Source organism: Ranitomeya variabilis, chromosome 4 (genome assembly GCF_051348905.1).
Source record: "Ranitomeya variabilis isolate aRanVar5 chromosome 4, aRanVar5.hap1, whole genome shotgun sequence".
Taxonomy (NCBI): domain Eukaryota; kingdom Metazoa; phylum Chordata; class Amphibia; order Anura; family Dendrobatidae; genus Ranitomeya; species Ranitomeya variabilis.
This window is the reverse complement of record NC_135235.1, coordinates 690885257-690905197: the sequence shown is the minus strand read 5'-3', so window position 1 is coordinate 690905197 and position 19941 is coordinate 690885257. Positions and strand designations below refer to the sequence as shown.

The 19941-nt window shown below is 43.1% G+C and overlaps 1 protein-coding gene and 1 pseudogene across 2 annotated transcripts in view; both read right to left on the bottom strand.

The window, feature by feature from the left end:
* Positions 1-14227: 14227 nt before the first annotated feature.
* The window catches only part of LOC143767686 (uncharacterized), an 83423-nt gene continuing 77709 nt past the window's right edge, over positions 14228-19941 (bottom strand). Inside the window, exon 7 of one of the 2 annotated variants that reach the window (XM_077256170.1) lies at positions 14228-16634. In XM_077256170.1, the coding sequence (XP_077112285.1) occupies positions 15478-16634 (1157 nt within the window). In that variant the 3' untranslated portion in view covers positions 14228-15477. The remainder of the gene's footprint in view (positions 16635-19941) is intronic. The other variant, XM_077256171.1, reaches the window with a different exon arrangement.
* Positions 14239-15358, bottom strand: LOC143768216 (uncharacterized; annotated as a pseudogene).

Below are 19941 nucleotides of genomic sequence, written 5' to 3'. Positions count from 1 at the left end.
AGACCGCAATGCATGGAGTGGTCACCGGAGTGTCGCGAGGAGTGGGATAGGCCGGTTCTGGATCCGAGGGGCCGACGGATGGTGAGTATATAACGATTTTTTTTTTTTTTTAATCATTTTTAACATTAGATCTTTTAACTATTGATGCCGCATAGGCAGCATCAATAGTAAAAAGTTGGTCACACAGGGTTAATAGCAGCAGTAATGGAGTGTGTTACGCGCGGCATAACGCGGTCCATTACTGCTGCCGTTAACCCTGTGTGAGCGCTGACTGGAGGGGAGTATGGAGTGGGCACTGACTGCGGGGAGGAAGGAGCGGCCATTTTGCTGCCGGACTGTGCCCATCGCTGATTGGTCGCGGCAAAAAGGCCACGACCAATCAGCGACTTGGATTTCCATGAGACAGAGGCCGCAACCAATGAATATCCATACATTAAGTGTGACCTATAAAGTAAATCGATCTCCACTCTGGTACTTATGTTAAAACAATCAGCTTTATTAGGACAAAAAAACACATTTAAAATGAAGTTACTACATGTTAAGGAAGGTACAAATCCACCAGAGGGACTATCTGCCTGAGGAAAATGCTTAAATATTAAGTATAGGCTATTGGCTTGTTAACAAATACCTATCACTGCTATGATACAGGAAGCCCAGTTCAAAAGGCACCCCTAGTGGGGAAAACATATATACCCAATAAATACTTCAAAATCAGACTCCCAACGTATTTAGCACTTATATATATAATGTAACAAGTAAGGTATATGAAGGTATATTACCTCAGTATCAGCCTATAGCAAAGACCATAATTGGATTCGCTTCATAGATGACATTATGTTCATCTGGGAGGGGCCAAAAGACAAACTTGAGGCCTTAATGACGAGATTAAATCAAAATAACAGAAATATCAGGCTAACGTATAAGTTAGGACGAATAATTGATTTTTTGGATCTTTGCATTACAGCATTGCCAGATGGTCAGTTATCCACTACAGTATTCCGTAAGCCTACGGCAACTAATTCTTTGCTACATGCATCATCATTGCATCCTAAATTGACAACTAACAATATACCGATTGGCCAATATCTCCGAATTAGGAGAATTTGCTCGGAGGATGAACAATTTGAAATCCAAGCAAAATTACTGAGAAATAGATTTCAAAATAGAGGATATAATCGACGAGCCATACAGAAAGGGTATTGAAGGGCAAAAAATACTCCGAGACAACAACTTCTACATAAGAACCAAGTGATTCCAGTAAAAGCTACACAGGACAATCAGGTAAGATTTATCACCAACTTCAGCAATGAATGGCATGGTCTTCGTGAAATAATACAAAAACATTGGAAGATTTTATTCACGGATCCCATCCTTAAAAAGATTTTGCCTGAACGGCCCTCCCTAGTAGCAAAAAGGGCCCCAAGCTTACGGGATATTCTGGTACATAGTACATATGACCCCAAAAGAACAACTAAGACTAACATGGTTAAAACTAGAGGGGGATTTTTTCCGTGTGGTATATGCAAGGGCTGTGCTAACATGAGAAGAAGCACCACTTTTAATAATCATGATAATTCTAGGATATTCAACATCCGGCCACACACTACTTGTTCATCTAAAGGCATTATTTACCATGCCAAATGCCCATGTGGTAAAATCTATATCGGAATGACAAGCCGCGAACTTAAAATCAGGGTACGCGAGCATTGCCTAGATATAGACAAGGCAAAAATAGCCACAGATGATACCACATTGAAAACCCTCCCCAAACATTTTAAACGTTACCATCAATGCAATTCGGGACTACTCGTAGTCACTGGCATAGATATGTTGGACTTGGGACCTAGGGGTGGAGACATGGGCAAAAGAATGGCCAAAAAAGAATGCCAGTGGATATATCGACTGGGAACTCTGGTACCCCAAGGTTTAAACGAGAGTTTTGGTTTTGGTGCATTTTTGTAGGGAACACAGGAAGTAGGGGGGCGGGGGGTTTAGTCTTTAGCAATCACATGGATGATTGCTTATTTTTATAGTTTTTATTCTTGTTGTTTGTTGGTCTTTTATTCATTTTATCTATATTTGTCTTACTACAGTTAACCATCTATATCATTTAAGTTTGGGTGAAAAATTGTTACCTTCAGTCGTGGTGGAGGAGAGATGAATAACCGTGCTTCTGAAAGGACTCTGAAAGGAGAGGAATATTGAAGAAACTATCATCATACAGTGGGATCCAGCGGAAAACTTTTAAATATATAGTTTGCATTTGTTTATAACATATAGCTTCTAAAGAGCTTACTATGTAATATTTATACTACATTATATCTATATTTGTACCAATGGTGATATATTTTAGTATGATTATCTTTATAATCAACGGTGTTGATCCCCTATTCTTTGACTAAGGTTAGGCCCTGTGCATACTGCTATCATATGGGTATATGTTTATCTCTGTGGTTTGGTTTTGTGCATGCGTAGGGCTAGTCACTTATATATGTTAATGTCAGTATGCACAGTGGAGTACTTAATATATTTAGGATAGGCCACCTTAATGTGGCAGATATCCATATATGCGGCACTTTAATTATACACTTTTGCACCTTTTTTTAGTCATGTATATTTAGGAATATTCCTATTTTGTAGTAGAGTGGTTTTAGTTTATTTAATTAGGATTGGAATTGGCCACCCTAGAGTGGCGGACACTGATATAACTGGCACTGGCACACTAAATTAGGTACTATAGCACTTATTTTATGGTTTAATGTTTTAACTATGGGAGCTATTTAAGAGTAGTAGGCACTATGGGTAGTTTCAATACAGTCACTAATTGTATTAGTATTTTAATACATTTAGGAAGGGACACTTTGATATGATAGGCTTTAGAACATTTGGCATTTTTCTAATAGGGCACAGTAGTACTTTTTATATATTCTAGTGGTCCTATTATCTTTTGAAACACTAGTATTTTTAAGCACAGTAGTCACTTTTGGTCTATTTTTAATATCATCACCGCCCACATATTAGCCAGGCTACTAGAGACATGTTAATTTGCTCTACTAATGCACATACGGCACCTTATTTAATATTAATTAGATGTTCTTTTCAGTTTCTTCTCTTTCCCCTTCTCCCTTTTCTGTAAGTCGCTCCAGGAGTGCGCATGGTTGGATTGCAGGCCGGAGGGGAGGGCAGCAAGCGGTCAATTGGGAACGGAGCATCAGAGTCGTACTTACGAACGACTTGATTCTCACAATCCCGGGACCGCGATCTGGCTCCCCATTGGATGCCGGCCTTAGTGAATCTGGGCATGCGCCAGAGGATCCTGGAGCGACATCATTCCGTACGATATGCCGGATAGGAAGTCTTCGCGTGCAGCTTCCTGGTTCCGTACGGGGGCGGTACTTACCTATCAATGTAGTATAGACAGGATATGTACGGGTATATCAGAGAGACATTTTCGGACGCATGCGCGGCTCTGCTTCCACTCGGCTGGTGGCAAATTAATAGTATAATTGTCCAATGAATGACGGGGCTTAACATATTTAAACCGGCTAATCCCCTGCCCTGACACGCCTCCAGAAGAAGTGAACGCGCGTCGGGGCAGAGGGACGCCGAGGTCTTTGCTATAGGCTGATACTGAGGTAATATACCTTCATATACCTTACTTGTTACATTATATATATAAGTGCTAAATACGTTGGGAGTCTGATTTTGAAGTATTTATTGGGTATATATGTTTTCCCCACTAGGGGTGCCTTTTGAACTGGGCTTCCTATATCATAGCAGTGATAGGTATTTGTTAACAAGCCAATAGCCTATACTTAATATTTAAGCATTTTCCTCAGGCAGATAGTCCCTCTGGTGGATTTGTACCTTCCTTAACATGTAGTAACTTCATTTTAAATGTTTTTTTGTCTTAATAAAGCTGATTGTTTTAACATAAGTACCAGAGTGGAGATCGATTTACTTTATAGGTCACACTTAATGTGTAGGTTCTAACGTAGTGGTACATATACCCCTCGTTTGTGAGGGAGTTGTTTTTTTTGAAATATTGAGCAAGTTAATGTGAATATAACAATGAATATCCATGACAGACAGAAGTGAATCTTAGACAATTCTATACATAGATTGTCTTAACTATATACTATTTATCGTTATAAGCTGTGCTTTTGTAATTATTTGTATGTATTCATGATTGATTACCACTTATGTCGCTGCTAAAACAATTCCCTGTAATACCTTTCTGATATAGGGCGTAAATGTATGCCGATGTCGCACTCCCTCCCTTTGATGTGGGGTCCGGCGCTGAGACACATCTTTTCCTGCATGGGTCAGCGATGGGCTGGTATGACAACCAGTGGTCTCCAGCAGACCTCTGTGGCTGTCACTGCTGGATTGCTATTATATTATATAGTGGTTGGAGCTCATAGAAAGTGATCAAGTCTGCTACATACAGGCAATTAGATCATCGCCTGTATGTAGCAGAGCCAATCAGGTTATGACAGCCTCTACTATTGAAGCATGCCTGTAAACACACGGGTGGTGTCGGGGGCCTAGCCGAAACTGCATGGACCAGGGATCATCCCGCCACATACCTGCTATCCTTTTAATATGGGGAAAATGCTACTCAGACAACACAGGGTGAGGGTAAAACAGTGCAGCAATGATTTATTGAACAGTCCCAGTAAAATACCTAAGATGGTGCACATTACAGAGTCCCGCCCTTCCGCTGACTCGCTGAGATAATGACAGCTGTGACTTCAGATCTTCCAGGGTCGCTACACCACCTGTGGCACACACAGAGAGGAGGTAACGACAAGTGTAGGAAGATGACAGTCCATTGAGTCCATACAAGGTACAAGGCCAGTTGACCTGAGAATCACAACCTGGCTTCTCCAAACGTATCCATGGTTCAGCGATGGTCAATGAAGCAGATCTGTATTCTTCCAACCGAGGCTGAAAACCCCTAGGTTGTTTCCTATAGAATGAAAGATTCGCGTCCCTCGTAATGGTGCCATGATGTAAAATGACTGCTGTCCTGTCTCTGGTCCTTTGGATGTATGGATGTCTTGGCAGAATCTCTCTGGCTGTTTCTCTTTCTCATTTTCTTTATATAGAGGCATGTAACCTATTTTTAGACTTAACAAGTGTCCATCATTCAGTATTTACATAAAGGGTAAGAATGGAGATTAGATCAAGTAGCATTACTTGATTTAAACTATTTGCATAGTTTTCCTCTCTGCTTTATAAGTCAACAAACTGGCTCAATAAAGCCCCCGTCTCACTTAGCGAGGTTGCTAGCGAGATCGCTGCTGAGTCACAAGTTTTGTGACGCAACAGCGACCTCAGTAGCGATCTCGCTATGTTTGACACGTAGCAGCGACCAGGCCCCTGCTGTAAGATCGCTGGTCGTGTCGGAATGGCCTGGACCTTTTTTTGATCGTTGAGGTCCCGCTGGGTAGCACACATCGCTGTGTTTGACACCTTACCAACGACCTCGTTGACGACACCGACACCGGCATTTACGTTGCTCCGATTGGTGGTCGCTTCGTTGTACAGGTCGCTACAGGTCGCCGCATCGCTGCTGCGTCATTGGGAAGATCTCACTGTTTGACATCTCACCAGCGACCACATAGCAACGCAGCAACGATCCCTGACAGGTCGTATCGTTGTCGGGATCGCTTTAGCGTTGCTAAGTGTGACGGGGCCTTAACGCAATGCATAATTAGCAGTTCAGCAAACATCATTAGTGATCAAGGATAAGCGCACAATAAAAGTCAATATTACCGGCTTACACAAACAAAAGTCTGTTTTCTTGACCATCCAGAAGGCAAATTTGGTAGCCAACATACAGGTAATATTCTATTATTCTTCACTTGCTAAAAATATTCGTCTGGATAATTAAGATACAATGCTGTATGTCTTCACAATACTAAAGGTAAAAAAAAATGTTTTTAAAAATATAAAAAAATAAAAGTTCAACTTACCCCCTTTCGCCACATTCAAAATAAACCAATAAAAAAAATCAAATATACACATATTTGGTATCGCCGCGTTCAGAATCGCTTGATGTATCAATATAAAAAAAGAATTAACACGATCGCTAAACAGCATAACGATTAAAAGTCAAAACACCGGAATTACATTTTTTTGGTCGCCGTAAGATTGCATTAAAATGCAATAACGGCCGATCATAAATGGTATTCATTAAAAATGTCAGTTTGGCACACAAAAAATAAGCCTGCTCTCAACCTGAGATCATGAAAAATGGATACGTGACAGGTAAAATGGCGCAATTCTTTTATACTTTACCTAATAAAGATGAGCTATGTTTACTGGAAAATGTTTATTTTGGGTCATTTATTTTCTGATGGTATCTGGATTATCCTATAAAACGCCCATATAATATTCCATTCTTGAACGCACGCCGTGCGCATCATGTTTTTGTACAATTTGTCAATAATATATATAGGTTCTCCCCGTCTGAGTTATTTTTGAAGGTCAACAAAATACGATTTTTCTGTAATTCATTTCTCACCCTCTAGGTATAATAATGGGTTTTCCCGGTGTGGGATTTTTGATGTTTGTAAAGCTTGACAACTAGTTGGACAAGCCCTTCTCGTTCCTCATGTTTGGTCCTGTTAAAATAAAAATCCTCATACAAACCTCCATGGTGGCGCCCTTTCAGTGGTGTTGGCGCTTGTGCCTCTTTTGAGGTTTTTACATCATGTGAGCCCTGTGCCAAATCAGCGCTGACATCACTGTCCCCACCTTCGGACAAATTGAGCATCATGAGGCAGTCAGAGAGCAGAAGCAGCCCTGGCTTCCTGTTCATGTTCAAAACATCCAAAGGAAGAAACATTGAAGCTGCCGCTGATCGGGTGCAAGGCTCGTGTGATGTAACAACCTCACATAAGCCCCAGGACAGTGAGTCTCGACACCGCTGAAGTGGAGCCGGCATGCCAACGGAGTATGAGTGTTTTTATTTTAATGAGGCCAAACATGAGGAATGAGTTCACTGAGAAAAAAATATATATATACCGTATTTTTTGGATGATAAGACGCACCTAGGTTTTAGAAAAGGAAATTAGAAAAAAAATTGAAGCACAAAATGTGGAAAATTCTGTACTTAATATCCCCTATCCTGGTATATGTGGTCCCCTCACCCCCATCCTGATACACATGGCCCCATCATCCCTACCCTGGTATGTATGACCTCCTCATCCCTATCCTGGTATGCATGGATCCCTCATCCCTATCCTGGCAGGAATGATCGCTGTCATCCCTATACTAGTATGCAGGGCCCCCATTTTATCCTGGTATGCAGTGCCCTATCTCATCCTAGTATGCAGGGCCTCATCCCTATTCTGGTATGACTGGCCCCCATCCCGGTCCTGGTATGCATGGCCCAATCCTTATAACTGCCCCCTACCCCTCCTGGTATGCATGGCCCCAATCAGAAAACATTAAAATAAAAAACCATTACCATTACCTACCCAGCGCTCCCTCACAGCGTTCTGCTCCGCTGCCAGCAGCTGCTTAATGCTTGTAAGCAGCACATGGAAGGGACGTCACAAGCAGAGCACAGCTGCCGGAGTACTTGCCGGGACTGTCACAGTTCAGTATATAGCATGGATTATTATTATTATGAGGTGACGTATACACACTCACTCAAACTAGCCACATATTGGCAGACCCCAGACTTCAAACTATATACTTTGTAAGTTTATAAACCACTCCAGTGTCAGGAATAGATAGTATGTGAAAATACAGTATATACCGCTCAGGGAACACAACTTTCACGGATAATTTCCATATTCATACTAAATAATGGCACAAATCTTCCAGACATTATGATTGCACACATCCCTAGTCTTGATAACGATATTGGGGCAGCACGATGGCTCAGTGGTTAGCACTGCAGCCTTGCAGTGCTGGAGTCCTGGGTTCAAATCCCACCAAGGACAATATCTGCAAGGAGTTTGTATGGTCTCCCCGTGATTGCGTGGGTTCCTCCCACATTCCAAAGGCACACTGATAGGGAATTTAGATTGTGAGCCATTGGGGACAGCGATAAGAATGTGTGCAAACTGTAAAGCGCTGCAGAATATGTCAGCGCTATATAAAAATAAAGATTATTATTATTATTCGTTGACAGACCGCAGCATGGCTATTCATTACAAGCTGCTATTGATCTTTGGAGCATGTAAAGGTAGCTTCACACTAAGCGACGCTGCAGCGATACAGACGATGCCGATCGCTGCAGCGTCGCTGTTTGGTCGCTGGAGAGCTGTTACACAGACCGCTCTCCAGCGACCAACGATGCTGAGGTCCCCGGGTAACCAGGGTAAACATCGGGTTGCTAAGCGCAGGGCCGCGCTTAGTAACCCGATGTTTACCTTGGTTACCATCGTAAAAGTAAAAAAAAAAAAAACAGTACATACTTACATTCGCATCCCTCGCCGTCCGCTTCCCTGCACTGACTGAGCGCCGGCCCTAACAGCAGAGCGGTGACGTCACCGCTGTGCTTTCACTTTACGGCCGGCGCTCAGTCAGTGCAGGAAGCGGACGCTGGGGGACGCGAAGGTGAGTATGTACTGTTTTTTTTTTTTTACTTTTATGATGGTAACCAGGGTAAACATCGGGTTACTAAGCACGGCCCTGTGCTTAGTAACCAGATATTTACCCTGGTTACCATTGTAAAACATCGCTGGTATCGTTGCTTTTGCTGTCAAACACAACGATACACGGCGATCTGACGACCAAATAAAGTTCTGAACTTTAACCAACGACCAGCGATATCACAGCAGGATCCTGATCGCTGCTGCCTGTCAAACTCAACGATATCGCTAGCCAGGACGCTGCAACGTCACGGATCACTAGCGATATCGTTTAGTGTGAAGGTACCTTAAGTTTTCCCTGAGTGGTATATATTGGGCCGTCTGAAAGCTGAGTTTGGTCTAGGACAATTTGTCTGCACTACTAATTAACAGCTGTTACAATACCAAATTAGGGCAGTCCCTATAGGTGGAAAAACACAAGAATGATACTGTATTTTCACCTACTATCTATTCCTGACACTGGAGTGGCTTACAAAGTATATAGTTTGAGGTCTGGGATCTGCCAATATGTGGCTAGTTTTTTGTTTCAGATAACATGATACATGATTTTAGGTTTTTTTTGTCTAGTTTCGCTTGAATATAGGTCAATATTAAATAAGTCTACTGATGAATCACCTTTGGTGAGGACGATGAAACCCGTAGAAATGGAGAGTGAGTGTATACATCACCTCACCCTATATCCTGAACTGTGGGGTACATGTTATTTCTATTAGTCACCTACTGACTAACCTTCAGGGGGTGAATTATGGGTATAGTTTTACATTTGGAATTAATAAAGTTTAGTTTTATCCTTTTGTCAGTGAATTTTATAATCAATGGATCATTTTATATATAATTATATCTTATTAGATTTTTTTTCTCAGTGAACTAATTCCTCATGTTTGGCCTCATTAAGATAAAAACACTCAAACAAATTTAAGAAGATTCAATTTTGGTTAAAACTATTCCAACATTATGAACATAAAAAAGGCGTCTCCCCTATGTGACGTCTCTGATGTTTATCAACAGGTGATTTGCAAGTAAAATATTTCCCACATTAAGAAAATGAAAAAGGCTTCTCCTCTGTGTGACTGCTCTGATGTCTAACAAGAAGCACTTTCCATTTAAAACATTTCCCACATTCTGAACAGGAAAAAGGCTTATCCCCTTTTTTGGTTCTCTGATGACTAACCAAAAGTGATTTATGGATAAAACATTTCCCACATTCTGAACAGGAAAAAGGCTTCTCCCCTGTGTGAGTTCTATGGTGATTAACCAAACCTGATTTCTCCTTAAAGGGAGGGTGCCGTGATTTTAGTTTTTATATTAATAATTATTGATTATACAATCAATTATTTTTAATACAAAAGTAAATGTACCTCTTTCATACTTTTTTATTTATTCACTTTTACATTCACCACTGGAGGCCGCCATTTTCATTAGTGTGGGTGTAAGTGTCTGGGCACGACACTTGCACACCTCACTTACGGCAGCCATGTACATAGGAGCCAACGGTCGGGCTCCGACCCCATCTCCTGCCTCTCAGCTGTGACTTGGCCACGCCCACTGAGCTGCCACGTCACAGCTGTGAGAGGAGATCGCGGCCATTTTGTTTATTTCCCTCTGCCATCGCACACACAGCTCAGTGCGTGCGATGGCAGAAGCTGCTGCCGAGGGTCCAGGGTAAATATCTGCAGCGAGGAGCTGTGATTGCAGCCTGTACTTAGTATTACAGTACAGGCTGCAATCACTGCTCACTACCGACCTGTTCAGAGCAGAGCAGGGAGATCGTCGCACTGCTCTGCCCTGAACATGACTCAGCACTTCCTGGTAGAGGAAAGAAGGTAAGTACAGCATTTTTATTTTCTTATGCATCTACCACTGCTACCAGCCCCTATATACCACCTAGCACTGCCTGCCTGCCTCTGTATACCACTGCCTGCCTGCCTCTGTATACCACTGCCTGCCTCTGTATACCACTGCCTGCCTGCCTCTGTATACCACTGCTACCTGCCTGCCTCTGTATACCACTGTCTGCCTGCCTCTGTATACCACTGCCTGCCTCTGTATACCACTGCCTGCCTGCCTCTGTATACCACTGCTACCTGCCTGCCTCTGTATACCACTGCCTGCCTCTGTATACCACTGCCTGCCTCTGTATACCACTGTCTGCCTGCCTCTGTATACCACTGCCTGCCTCTGTATACCACTGCCTGCCTCTGTATACCACTGCTACCTGCCTGCCTCTGTATACCACTGTCTGCCTGCCTCTGTATACCACTGCCTGCCTCTGTATACCACTGTCTGCCTGCCTCTGTATACCACTGCTACCTGCCTCTGTATACCACTGCCTGCCTGCCTCTGTATACCACTGCCTGCCTCTGTATACCACTGCCTGCCTGCCTCTGTATACCACTGCTACCTGCCTCTGTATACCACTGCCTGCCTGCCTCTGTATACCACTGCTACCTGCCTGCCTCTGTATACCACTGCCTGCCTCTGTACACCACTGCCTGCCTCTGTATACCACTGCCTGCCTCTGTATACCACTGTCTGCCTGCCTCTGTATACCCCTGCCTGCCTGCCTCTGTATACCACTGCCTGCCTCTGTATATCACTGCCTGCCTGCCTCTGTATACCACTGTCTGCCTGCCTCTGTATACCACTGCCTGCCTCTGTATACCACTGCCTGCCTGCCTCTGTATACCCCTGCCTGCCTGCCTCTGTATACCCCTGCCTGCCTGCCTCTGTATACCCCTGCCTGCCTGCCTCTGTATACCACTGCCTGCCTGCCTCTGTATACCACTATCTGCCTCTATATACCACTGCTACCTGCCTCTATATACACCTACCACTGCTACCTCTGTCCTGGGTAGCTAATCCTGTCCCGTGTACTGTGTCCTCAGCAGTCAGTATCACACAGGACAGGATTAGATACACGGCTCAGCAGTCGGTATCACATAGGACAGGATTAGATACACGGCTCAGCAGTCGGTATCACACATGACAGGATTAGATACACGGCTCAGCAGTCGGTATCACACAGGACAGGATTAGATACACGGCTCAGCAGTCGGTATCACACAGGACAGGATTAGATACACGGCTCAGTAGTCGGTATCACAGGACAGGATTAGATACACGGCTCAGCAGTATCTAATCCTCTCCTATGCACTCCTCTCCCCCCTGCGTGTCTTTCCTCAATGTGGTTTATTATTTTTGTTGTGGGAGATGAGGGAGTCGAGGATTATGCGTTCGGTATGGTTTAAAAAAAGATTAATAAAGGACTTTATTCTGGCCGAGTCTTTATTTACAATACAACTATAGGATTAGTAATGGATGGGTGCCTTATAGACGCCTCTCCATTACTAAGCCGTGGGCTTGATGTCACCGGACAATATGGAGGTGACATTAACCCCACAAATATGAACACCACTTGCTACCGCTACAGGGTAAGTGGAAATTGCCAGGCAAAGCACCAGAAAAGGCGCATGTAAAAGGCGGCTGAGAGCTGATGTTTTTAGCCTGGGGGGGGGGGGGACAGTATCCATGGCCCCTTCCTAGGCTATTAATGTCAGCCCGCAGCTGTCTGCATAATATTTGATGGTTATTAATTATAAGGGGGCCCCACGTCTTTTTTTGGGGGGTGTCCCCCATTTTAATAGCCAGTAAAGGCTATAAGTATACAGTTGCGAGCGTGAGTGTGAGCACACCCTCCCACCCACAGACCAGTACACTGCTCTCCTGAAATACTGTGCTCCTGTCACCCTGCTCCTTCCACCATACGTCTCTCACCTCCCTAGAGCAGCACAATACCATATGGATCACGTATAATGCCGATATATATATCACATATACTCCCATAAAGACCACACATTATGCCGGGATATTATAATATATATATATCATCACACATTATGCCGCCAAGTATTGTGTGATCTATGTGACGGTATTATATGTGATCTATATGGCAATATTATGTTTGCTCAGTGTTGTGGAATGATGTAAAAACTATATGACGGTGGTATATGAGAACTATATTGTGGGATTATGTGTGATCTATGTGGAAGTACTAGGTGAGAATTATATGGCGGTATTATGTGTGATCTATATGGTGGTATGTGAGAACTGTATGACAGTATTGTGTGATCTATTTGATAGTATTGTGTGTGATGTATATGGCGGTATTATGTGTGATCTATATGGTGGCATTATGTGAGAACACTATGGCAGTATTATCTTCAGAAAGCGGACCCATTCTATAGTGGTTCTGGCTGAGCACCTGCACACGGATCTGGGGTAATAGAGGGGGCAGCATGACCTTCAGTTAGGTGCAGTCAGGGCTAGTGAGGCAGCTGAAGAGAGGGGTCTCATTTTTATCGTTACTATATGGCTACATTTCCTTCCCAGCGTCACCCCGTACTTCGCCTGTCGTCTCACTTTCACACATCGCCAGGACAGGATGGAGAAGACAGGATCTGAGGAGAGGATTGGGGTCTTTGCATGCAGAGTCTGGATCAGAACAGGCCATTAATCCGCAGAAATGTTTCCTGGATTTCTGTGGAGCAGACGGTCCATCCATGTGTATAAAAGACAGCGTTCTATGTACAATCCCTGGCTGCTCCGCGCACTGAACATGGTGCCCCCTCCATAGACCAGCACACTGCTCTCCTGAAATACTCTGCGCTGCTGTCACCCTGCTCCCTCCACCACATATCTCCCAGAATCCTTGCTGCCTGCCATCCTCGGTGACTGTCTACTTGTCAGTACAAGGCTGCCGTCACACATTCAGTATTTGGTCAGTATTTTACCTCAGGTATTTGTAAGCCAAAACCAGGAGTGGGTGATAAATGCAGAAGTGGTGAATATGTTTCTATTATACTTTTCCTCTATTTGTTCCACTCCTGGTTTTGGCTTACAAACACTGATGTAAAATACTGACCAAATACTGCTAGTGTGACGGCAGCCTTACTCTGCAGTCACCAACAAAATGGCTGCTCACTGGGTTCCTGAATATCATCCTCTTATCCCTTAGCAAACACCTAGAAGGGAAGGAGAGGAGACATCACACACGTCAGCAGACTCCGCCCATAATTACTGCAGTGCAGTAATGTGAGCTAGTTGTACACTAGGTTTTTCTGAAATTTCAGCAGCTGCTCCCCCTAGTGTTTAAAAGTGGAAATTCCAAAACTTTTCAAATTATTTTTCATATTTTACGAAATTATAAACAAATGAAAATATTTTTTAAGAAAATTTAAACATTAATTCTTTACATTTTTACAATTGCTGTAAAAATTTTTTTTTTTATGGCACCTTCCCTTTAAAACATTTCCCACATTCTGAACAGGAAAACGGCTTCTCCCGTGTGAGTTCTCTGGTGATTAACAAGATGCCATTTGTGGTTAAAACATTTCCCACATTCTGAACAGGAAAAAAGCTTCTCCCCTGTGAGAGTTCTCTGGTGATTAACAAGATATCATTTCTGGTTAAAACATTTACCACATTCTGAACAGGAAAAAGGCATCTCCCCTGTGTGAGTTCTCTGGTGATTAACAAGATGCCATTTGTGGTTAAAACATTTCCCACATTCAGAACAGGAAAAAAGCTTCTCCCCTGTGTGAGTTCTCTGGTGATTAACAAGATATCATTTATGGTTAAAACATTTACCACATTCTGAACAGGAAAAAGGCTTCTCCCCTGTGTGGTTTCTTTGATGGCTATCAAGATTTATTTTCCATTTAAAACATTTCCCACATTCTGAACATGAAAAAGGCTTCTCCCCTTTGTGAGTTCTATGGTGTGTAACAAGCATTGATTTACGTGTAAAACATTTCCCACATTCTGAACATGAAAATGGCGTCTCTGCTGTATGAGTTCTCTCATGTGTAACAAGACGTGAATTCTGAGTAAAACATTTCCCACATTCTGAACATGAAAAAAGCTTCTCTCCTGTATGGATTCTTCGGTGTTCATCAAGATGCCCTTTCTGATTAAAAGATTTCCCACATTCTGAACAAGAAAAAGGCTTCTCCCCTTTTTTGGTTCTCTGATGACTAACCAAAAGTGATTTATGGATAAAACATTTCCCACATTCTGAACAGGAAAAAGGCTTCTCCCCTGTGTGAGTTCTATGGTGATTAACCAAATCTGATTTCTCCTTAAAACATTTCCCACATTCTGAACAGGAAAAAGGCTTCTCCCCTGTGTGAGTTCTCTGGTGATTAACAAGATGCCATTTGTGGTTAAAACATTTCCCACATTCTGAACAGGAAAAAAGCTTCTCCCCTGTGTGAGTTCTCTGGTGATTAACAAGATATCATTTCTGGTTAAAACATTTACCACATTCTGAACAGGAAAAAGGCATCTCCCCTGTGTGAGTTCTCTGGTGATTAACAAGATGCCATTTGTGGTTAAAACATTTCCCACATTCAGAACAGGAAAAAAGCTTCTCCCCTGTGTGAGTTCTCTGGTGATTAACAAGATACCATTTCTGGTTAAAACATTTACCACATTCTGAACAGGAAAAAGGCTTCTCCCCTGTGTGGGTTCTTTGATGGCTAATCAAGATTTATTTTCCATTTAAAACATTTCCCACATTCTAAACATGAAAATGGCTTCTCTGCTGTGTGAGTTCTATGGTGCCAAGCCAAATCTGATTTCTGAATAAAACATTTCCCACATTTTGAACAGGAAAAAGGCTTCTTCCCTGCGTGAGTTCTATGGTGATTACCAAATCTGATTTTTCCTTAAAACATTTCCCACATTTTGAACAGGAAAAAGGCTTCTCCCCTGTGTGAGTTCTCTGGTGATTAACAAGATACCATTTCTGGTTAAAACATTTCCCACATTTTGAACAGGAAAAAGGCTTCTCCCCTGTGTGGGATCATTGATGGCTATCAAGATTTATTTTCCATTTAAAACAATTCCCACATTCTGAAAATGAAAATGGCTTCTCTCCTGTGTGGATTTTTCGGTGTTCATTAAGATTCCCTTTCTGGTTAAAAGATTTCTGACATTCTGAACAAGAAAAAGGCTTCTCCCTTGAGTGAGTTCTTTGGTGCGTAACAAAATGTGATTTCTTGTTAAAACATTTCCCACATTCTAAACAGGAAAAAGGCTTCTCCCCCGTGTGAGTTCTATGGTGATGAATCAAATCTGATTTCTGGCTAAAACATTTCCCACATTCTGAACATGAAAAAGGCTTCTCCCCTGTGTGAGTTCTATGGTGTGTAACAAGCATTGATTTACGTGTAAAACATTTCCCACATTCTGAACATGAAAATGGCTTCTCTGCTGTATGAGTTCTCTCATGTGTAACAAGACGTGAATTCTGAGTAAAACATTTCCCACATTCTGAACAAGAAAAAAGCTTCTCTCCTGTATGGATTCTTCGGTGTTCATCAAGATGCCCTTTCTGATTAAAAGATTTCCCACATTCTGAACAAGAAAAAGGCTTCTCCCCTGTGTGAGTTCTTTGGTGTGTAACAAAATGTGATTTCTTGTTAAAACATTTCCCACATTCTAAACAGGAAAAAGGCTTCTCCCCCGTGTGAGTTCTATGGTGATGAACCAAATCTGATTTCTGGCTAAAACATTTCCCACATTCTGAACATGAAAAAGGCTTCTCCCCTGTGTGAGTTCTATGGTGTGTAACAAGCATTGATTTACGTGCAAAACATTTCCCACATTCTGAACAGGAAAAAGGCTTCTCCCCTGTGTGAGTTCTATGGTGATTAACCAAATCTGCTTTATGGTTAAAACATTTCCCACATTCTGAACATGAAAATGACTTCTTTGCTTTAGGAGCAGTTTGTTTTTTAATGCCTGTTTTGTGACTTTGATTTTCCTTAGTAGTCAGTAATGAATCAGAAGATGGGACCTGTTTCATAGGATCATATGATAGATCTTTGCTGTGAATGGATGATGATATATCTGGAGTAACAGCAATCACTTCAGTTGTATCTTGTAAGATCTCAAGATGATCAGATTTAAAAATTGAAGATGTCAGCTGTCCCTCTGATCTCCTGGTACAGTCATCTGCTAAGATAAACATTATTTTTAATAAAATGTCCTTGAGTTTTATATTATTTAACATTTCTACTTAAACTGTGCATAGAAATGGCAATCTATGTAAAAAAATATTTAAATTAATTAATTATTTACCAAGACAATGACAGTTCACAGTCTAATAGAAAACCTTGTTGGATGAACCAGTAGTGTGTGGTGTTCATCTGTTCACTCTGACTCCCAAATAGCAAATAAAAAGAAACCAATCAATGTTATATAGGCGAAAATAATACCAATTCTTATCTCAAAAAAACAAATCCCCACTCAGGTCCATCATCTGTCAATGGAAAAAGAGGTTCCCACACTATTAGTGGCTCAAAGGCTGTTGAAAAGCAACAGCGTTTCTATAAACCAATCCAGAAAAATACGCTACCACTTCAGAGTCTTGCAGTGAGTGCTCAAACAACATTTAGGATCCCTGTATTTAGCAAAATTATAGTGAGAAGAAACCACTTAATTTGCGGTGTGTGTCTCCTGGAGCACAATCTGGGCACTATGTCCTGGGTAATAAAATGGCAAATGTGTAATTTTCACTCTCTAAGGCTACGTTCACATTTGCGTTGTGCGGTGCAGCGTCGGCGACGCAACGCACAACGCAAATGTGAACGCATGCACAACGCAGCGTTTTGTGACGCATGCATCCACTTTTTCATGGTTTTTGGCGCAGAAAAAACTGCATCATGCAGCGTCCTCTGCGACCTGATGCATGCACCACAGTGACGCATGCGTCACAAAACGCAAGTGCAACGCATGTCCATGCGCCCCCCATGTTAAATATAGGGGCGCATGACGCATGCGTCGCCGCGGCTGCGCCTGACAACGCTAATGTGAACGTAGCCTAACATCCACTGCGTGTTAATTTTCAGAAAGTGGCTGTGGAGTAAAAATAATCATTCCTCCTACACACGTAGTCTAAATTGTTGTTACCCCTCGTTTAATGACAGAAAAACCCACAATGGTCACAGAAATAACTTGAATCTGACAAAAGTAATAATAAGGCCGGCGTCACACTCAGCGTATGAAAATACGGTCCGTTTTTTACGGCCGTAATACGCAGAACTGTTCCCAAAATAGTGGTCCGTATGTCAACCGTAGGCAGGGTGTGGCAGCGTATTTTACGCATGTCATCCTCCGTATGTAATCCGTATGGCATCCGTACTGCGAGATTCTCTCGCAGGCTTGCAAAACCGACATCTAATGGATTTATGGGCTCAAATGTTCGTTAAAACATATATACAGTTATATATATATATACACTGTATTTACCGTATTTTTCGCTTTGTAAGACGCTCCGGATTATAAGACGCACCCCAAATTTTGAGGAGAAAAATAGGAAAAAACTTTTTTTAATAAATTGGTGGGGCGTCTTATAATCCATGCGTCTTATTACTTACCAGGGGTTGTGGCTGCAGTGGATCAGGGTCCCAGGGTCGTTGCTGGAGGCAGGAGTGGATCATTGCTGCAGGCTGGGATGAGGAGGTCTGCAGGGGGGCTCCTATGCAGCAGGCTGGGATGAGGGGGTCTGCAGGGGGGCTCCTGTGCAGCAGGGGGGCTCCTGTGCTGCAGGCTGGGATGAGGCAGTCTGCAGGGGGGCTCCTGTGCTGCAGGCTGGGATGAGGCGGTCTGCGGGGGAGCTCCTGTGCTGCAGGGGGGCTTCGGGGCTGCAGGGCTGTTTCCGGTGCTGCGGGGGCTCTGCCGACATATTGTGAAAGGCCAGAGCCCCCTGGCAGTTCGTCCATGTATTCCTGTATGACTGACTCCGGGAAAATGGCCGCCGGAATCTCGAGAGATGAGATCTCAGCGCTGAAATCTCATCTCCCGAGATTTCGGCGGCCATTTTTTTTGAGTCAGTCATACAGGAAGGAACGCATGGACGAACTGCCGGGGGGCTCTGGTCTTTCACAAAATGTCGCCAGAGCCCCCGCAGCACCGGAGTAGCAGCGGACAACCGCGGTGGCGGGCGACAGCGGTGGCGGGCGGCAGCAGCAGCGGTGGTGGGTGGCAGCAGCAGCGGTGGTGGGCGGCAGCAGCAGCGGGCGGCAGCGGACACCCCTTCATCCCAGCCTGTAATGGTAAGCAGTATATCTGCTTTGTAAGACGCACCCCCATTTCCCCCCCAAATTTGGGGGAAATAAAGTGCGTCTTACAAAGCGGAAAATACGGTATATTTAATTGAGCGCGAGATAACAGAAAAGCCGGTAATTCAATTGCCGGCTTTGCCTATCTCCTTCACAAATCCGACAGGATATGAGACATGGTTTACATACAGTAAACCATCTCATATCCCTTTTTTTTTTACATATTCCACACTACTAATGTTAGTAGTGTGTATGTGCAAAATTTGGGCGCTCTAGCTATTAAATTAAAGGGTTAAATCGTGGAAAAAATTGGTGTGGGCTCCCGCACAATTTTCTCCGCCAGAGTGGTAAAGCCAGTGACTGAGGGCAGATATTAATAGCCTAGAGAGGGACCATGGTTATAGGACCCCTCTGGCTAAAAACAACGGCCCCCAGCAACCCCAGAAAAGGCACCTATTCTGGCACTTGGCCACTCTCTTCCCACTCCCGTGTAGCGGTGGGATATGGGGTAATGAAGGGTTAATGTCACCTTGCTATTGTAAGGTGACATTAAGCCAGATTAATAATGGAGAGGCGTCAATTATGACACCTATCCATAATTAATCCAATAGTACGAAATGGTTAATAAAACACACCCACATTATTAAAAAGTATTTTAATGAAATAAAGACACAGGGTGTTTTAATATTTTATTATACTCTTAATACACCTGAAGACCCTCGTTCTGTAAAAAAGGAAAAATAAAAAAATCAACAATATCCCATACCTTCCGTCCGTTCAGTCACGTCCCACGATGTAAATCCATCTGAAGGGGTTAAATCATTTTCCACCCAGGAGCTCTGCTAATGCAGCTTTGCTCATGGCTGTAAAAATCCGGGGAATGAATGGAATGCAGGGGAATGTACTGTAGTTACCTCGAGTCGCGGTGATGCGCCCTCTGCTGGATGTCCTCATATGAACTCGAGCCTTGGAATTTTGCATTCCATTCATTCCCCAGATTTGTGCAGCGCCGACATTTGTCTACGGTTTTGTGCTCATTGGGACCCCCACGTACCTTATAACAAGGAGATTCCGGCGCACAACACTTCCTGTGACCCATACCCTCATCGAGACCTGATTGGTTCAGGTCCTGATGACTTCAGTTTCACACCAGCCAATGAGACAAATTACTAGGAAAGATTGTTGTTGCAACGAACCTTCCC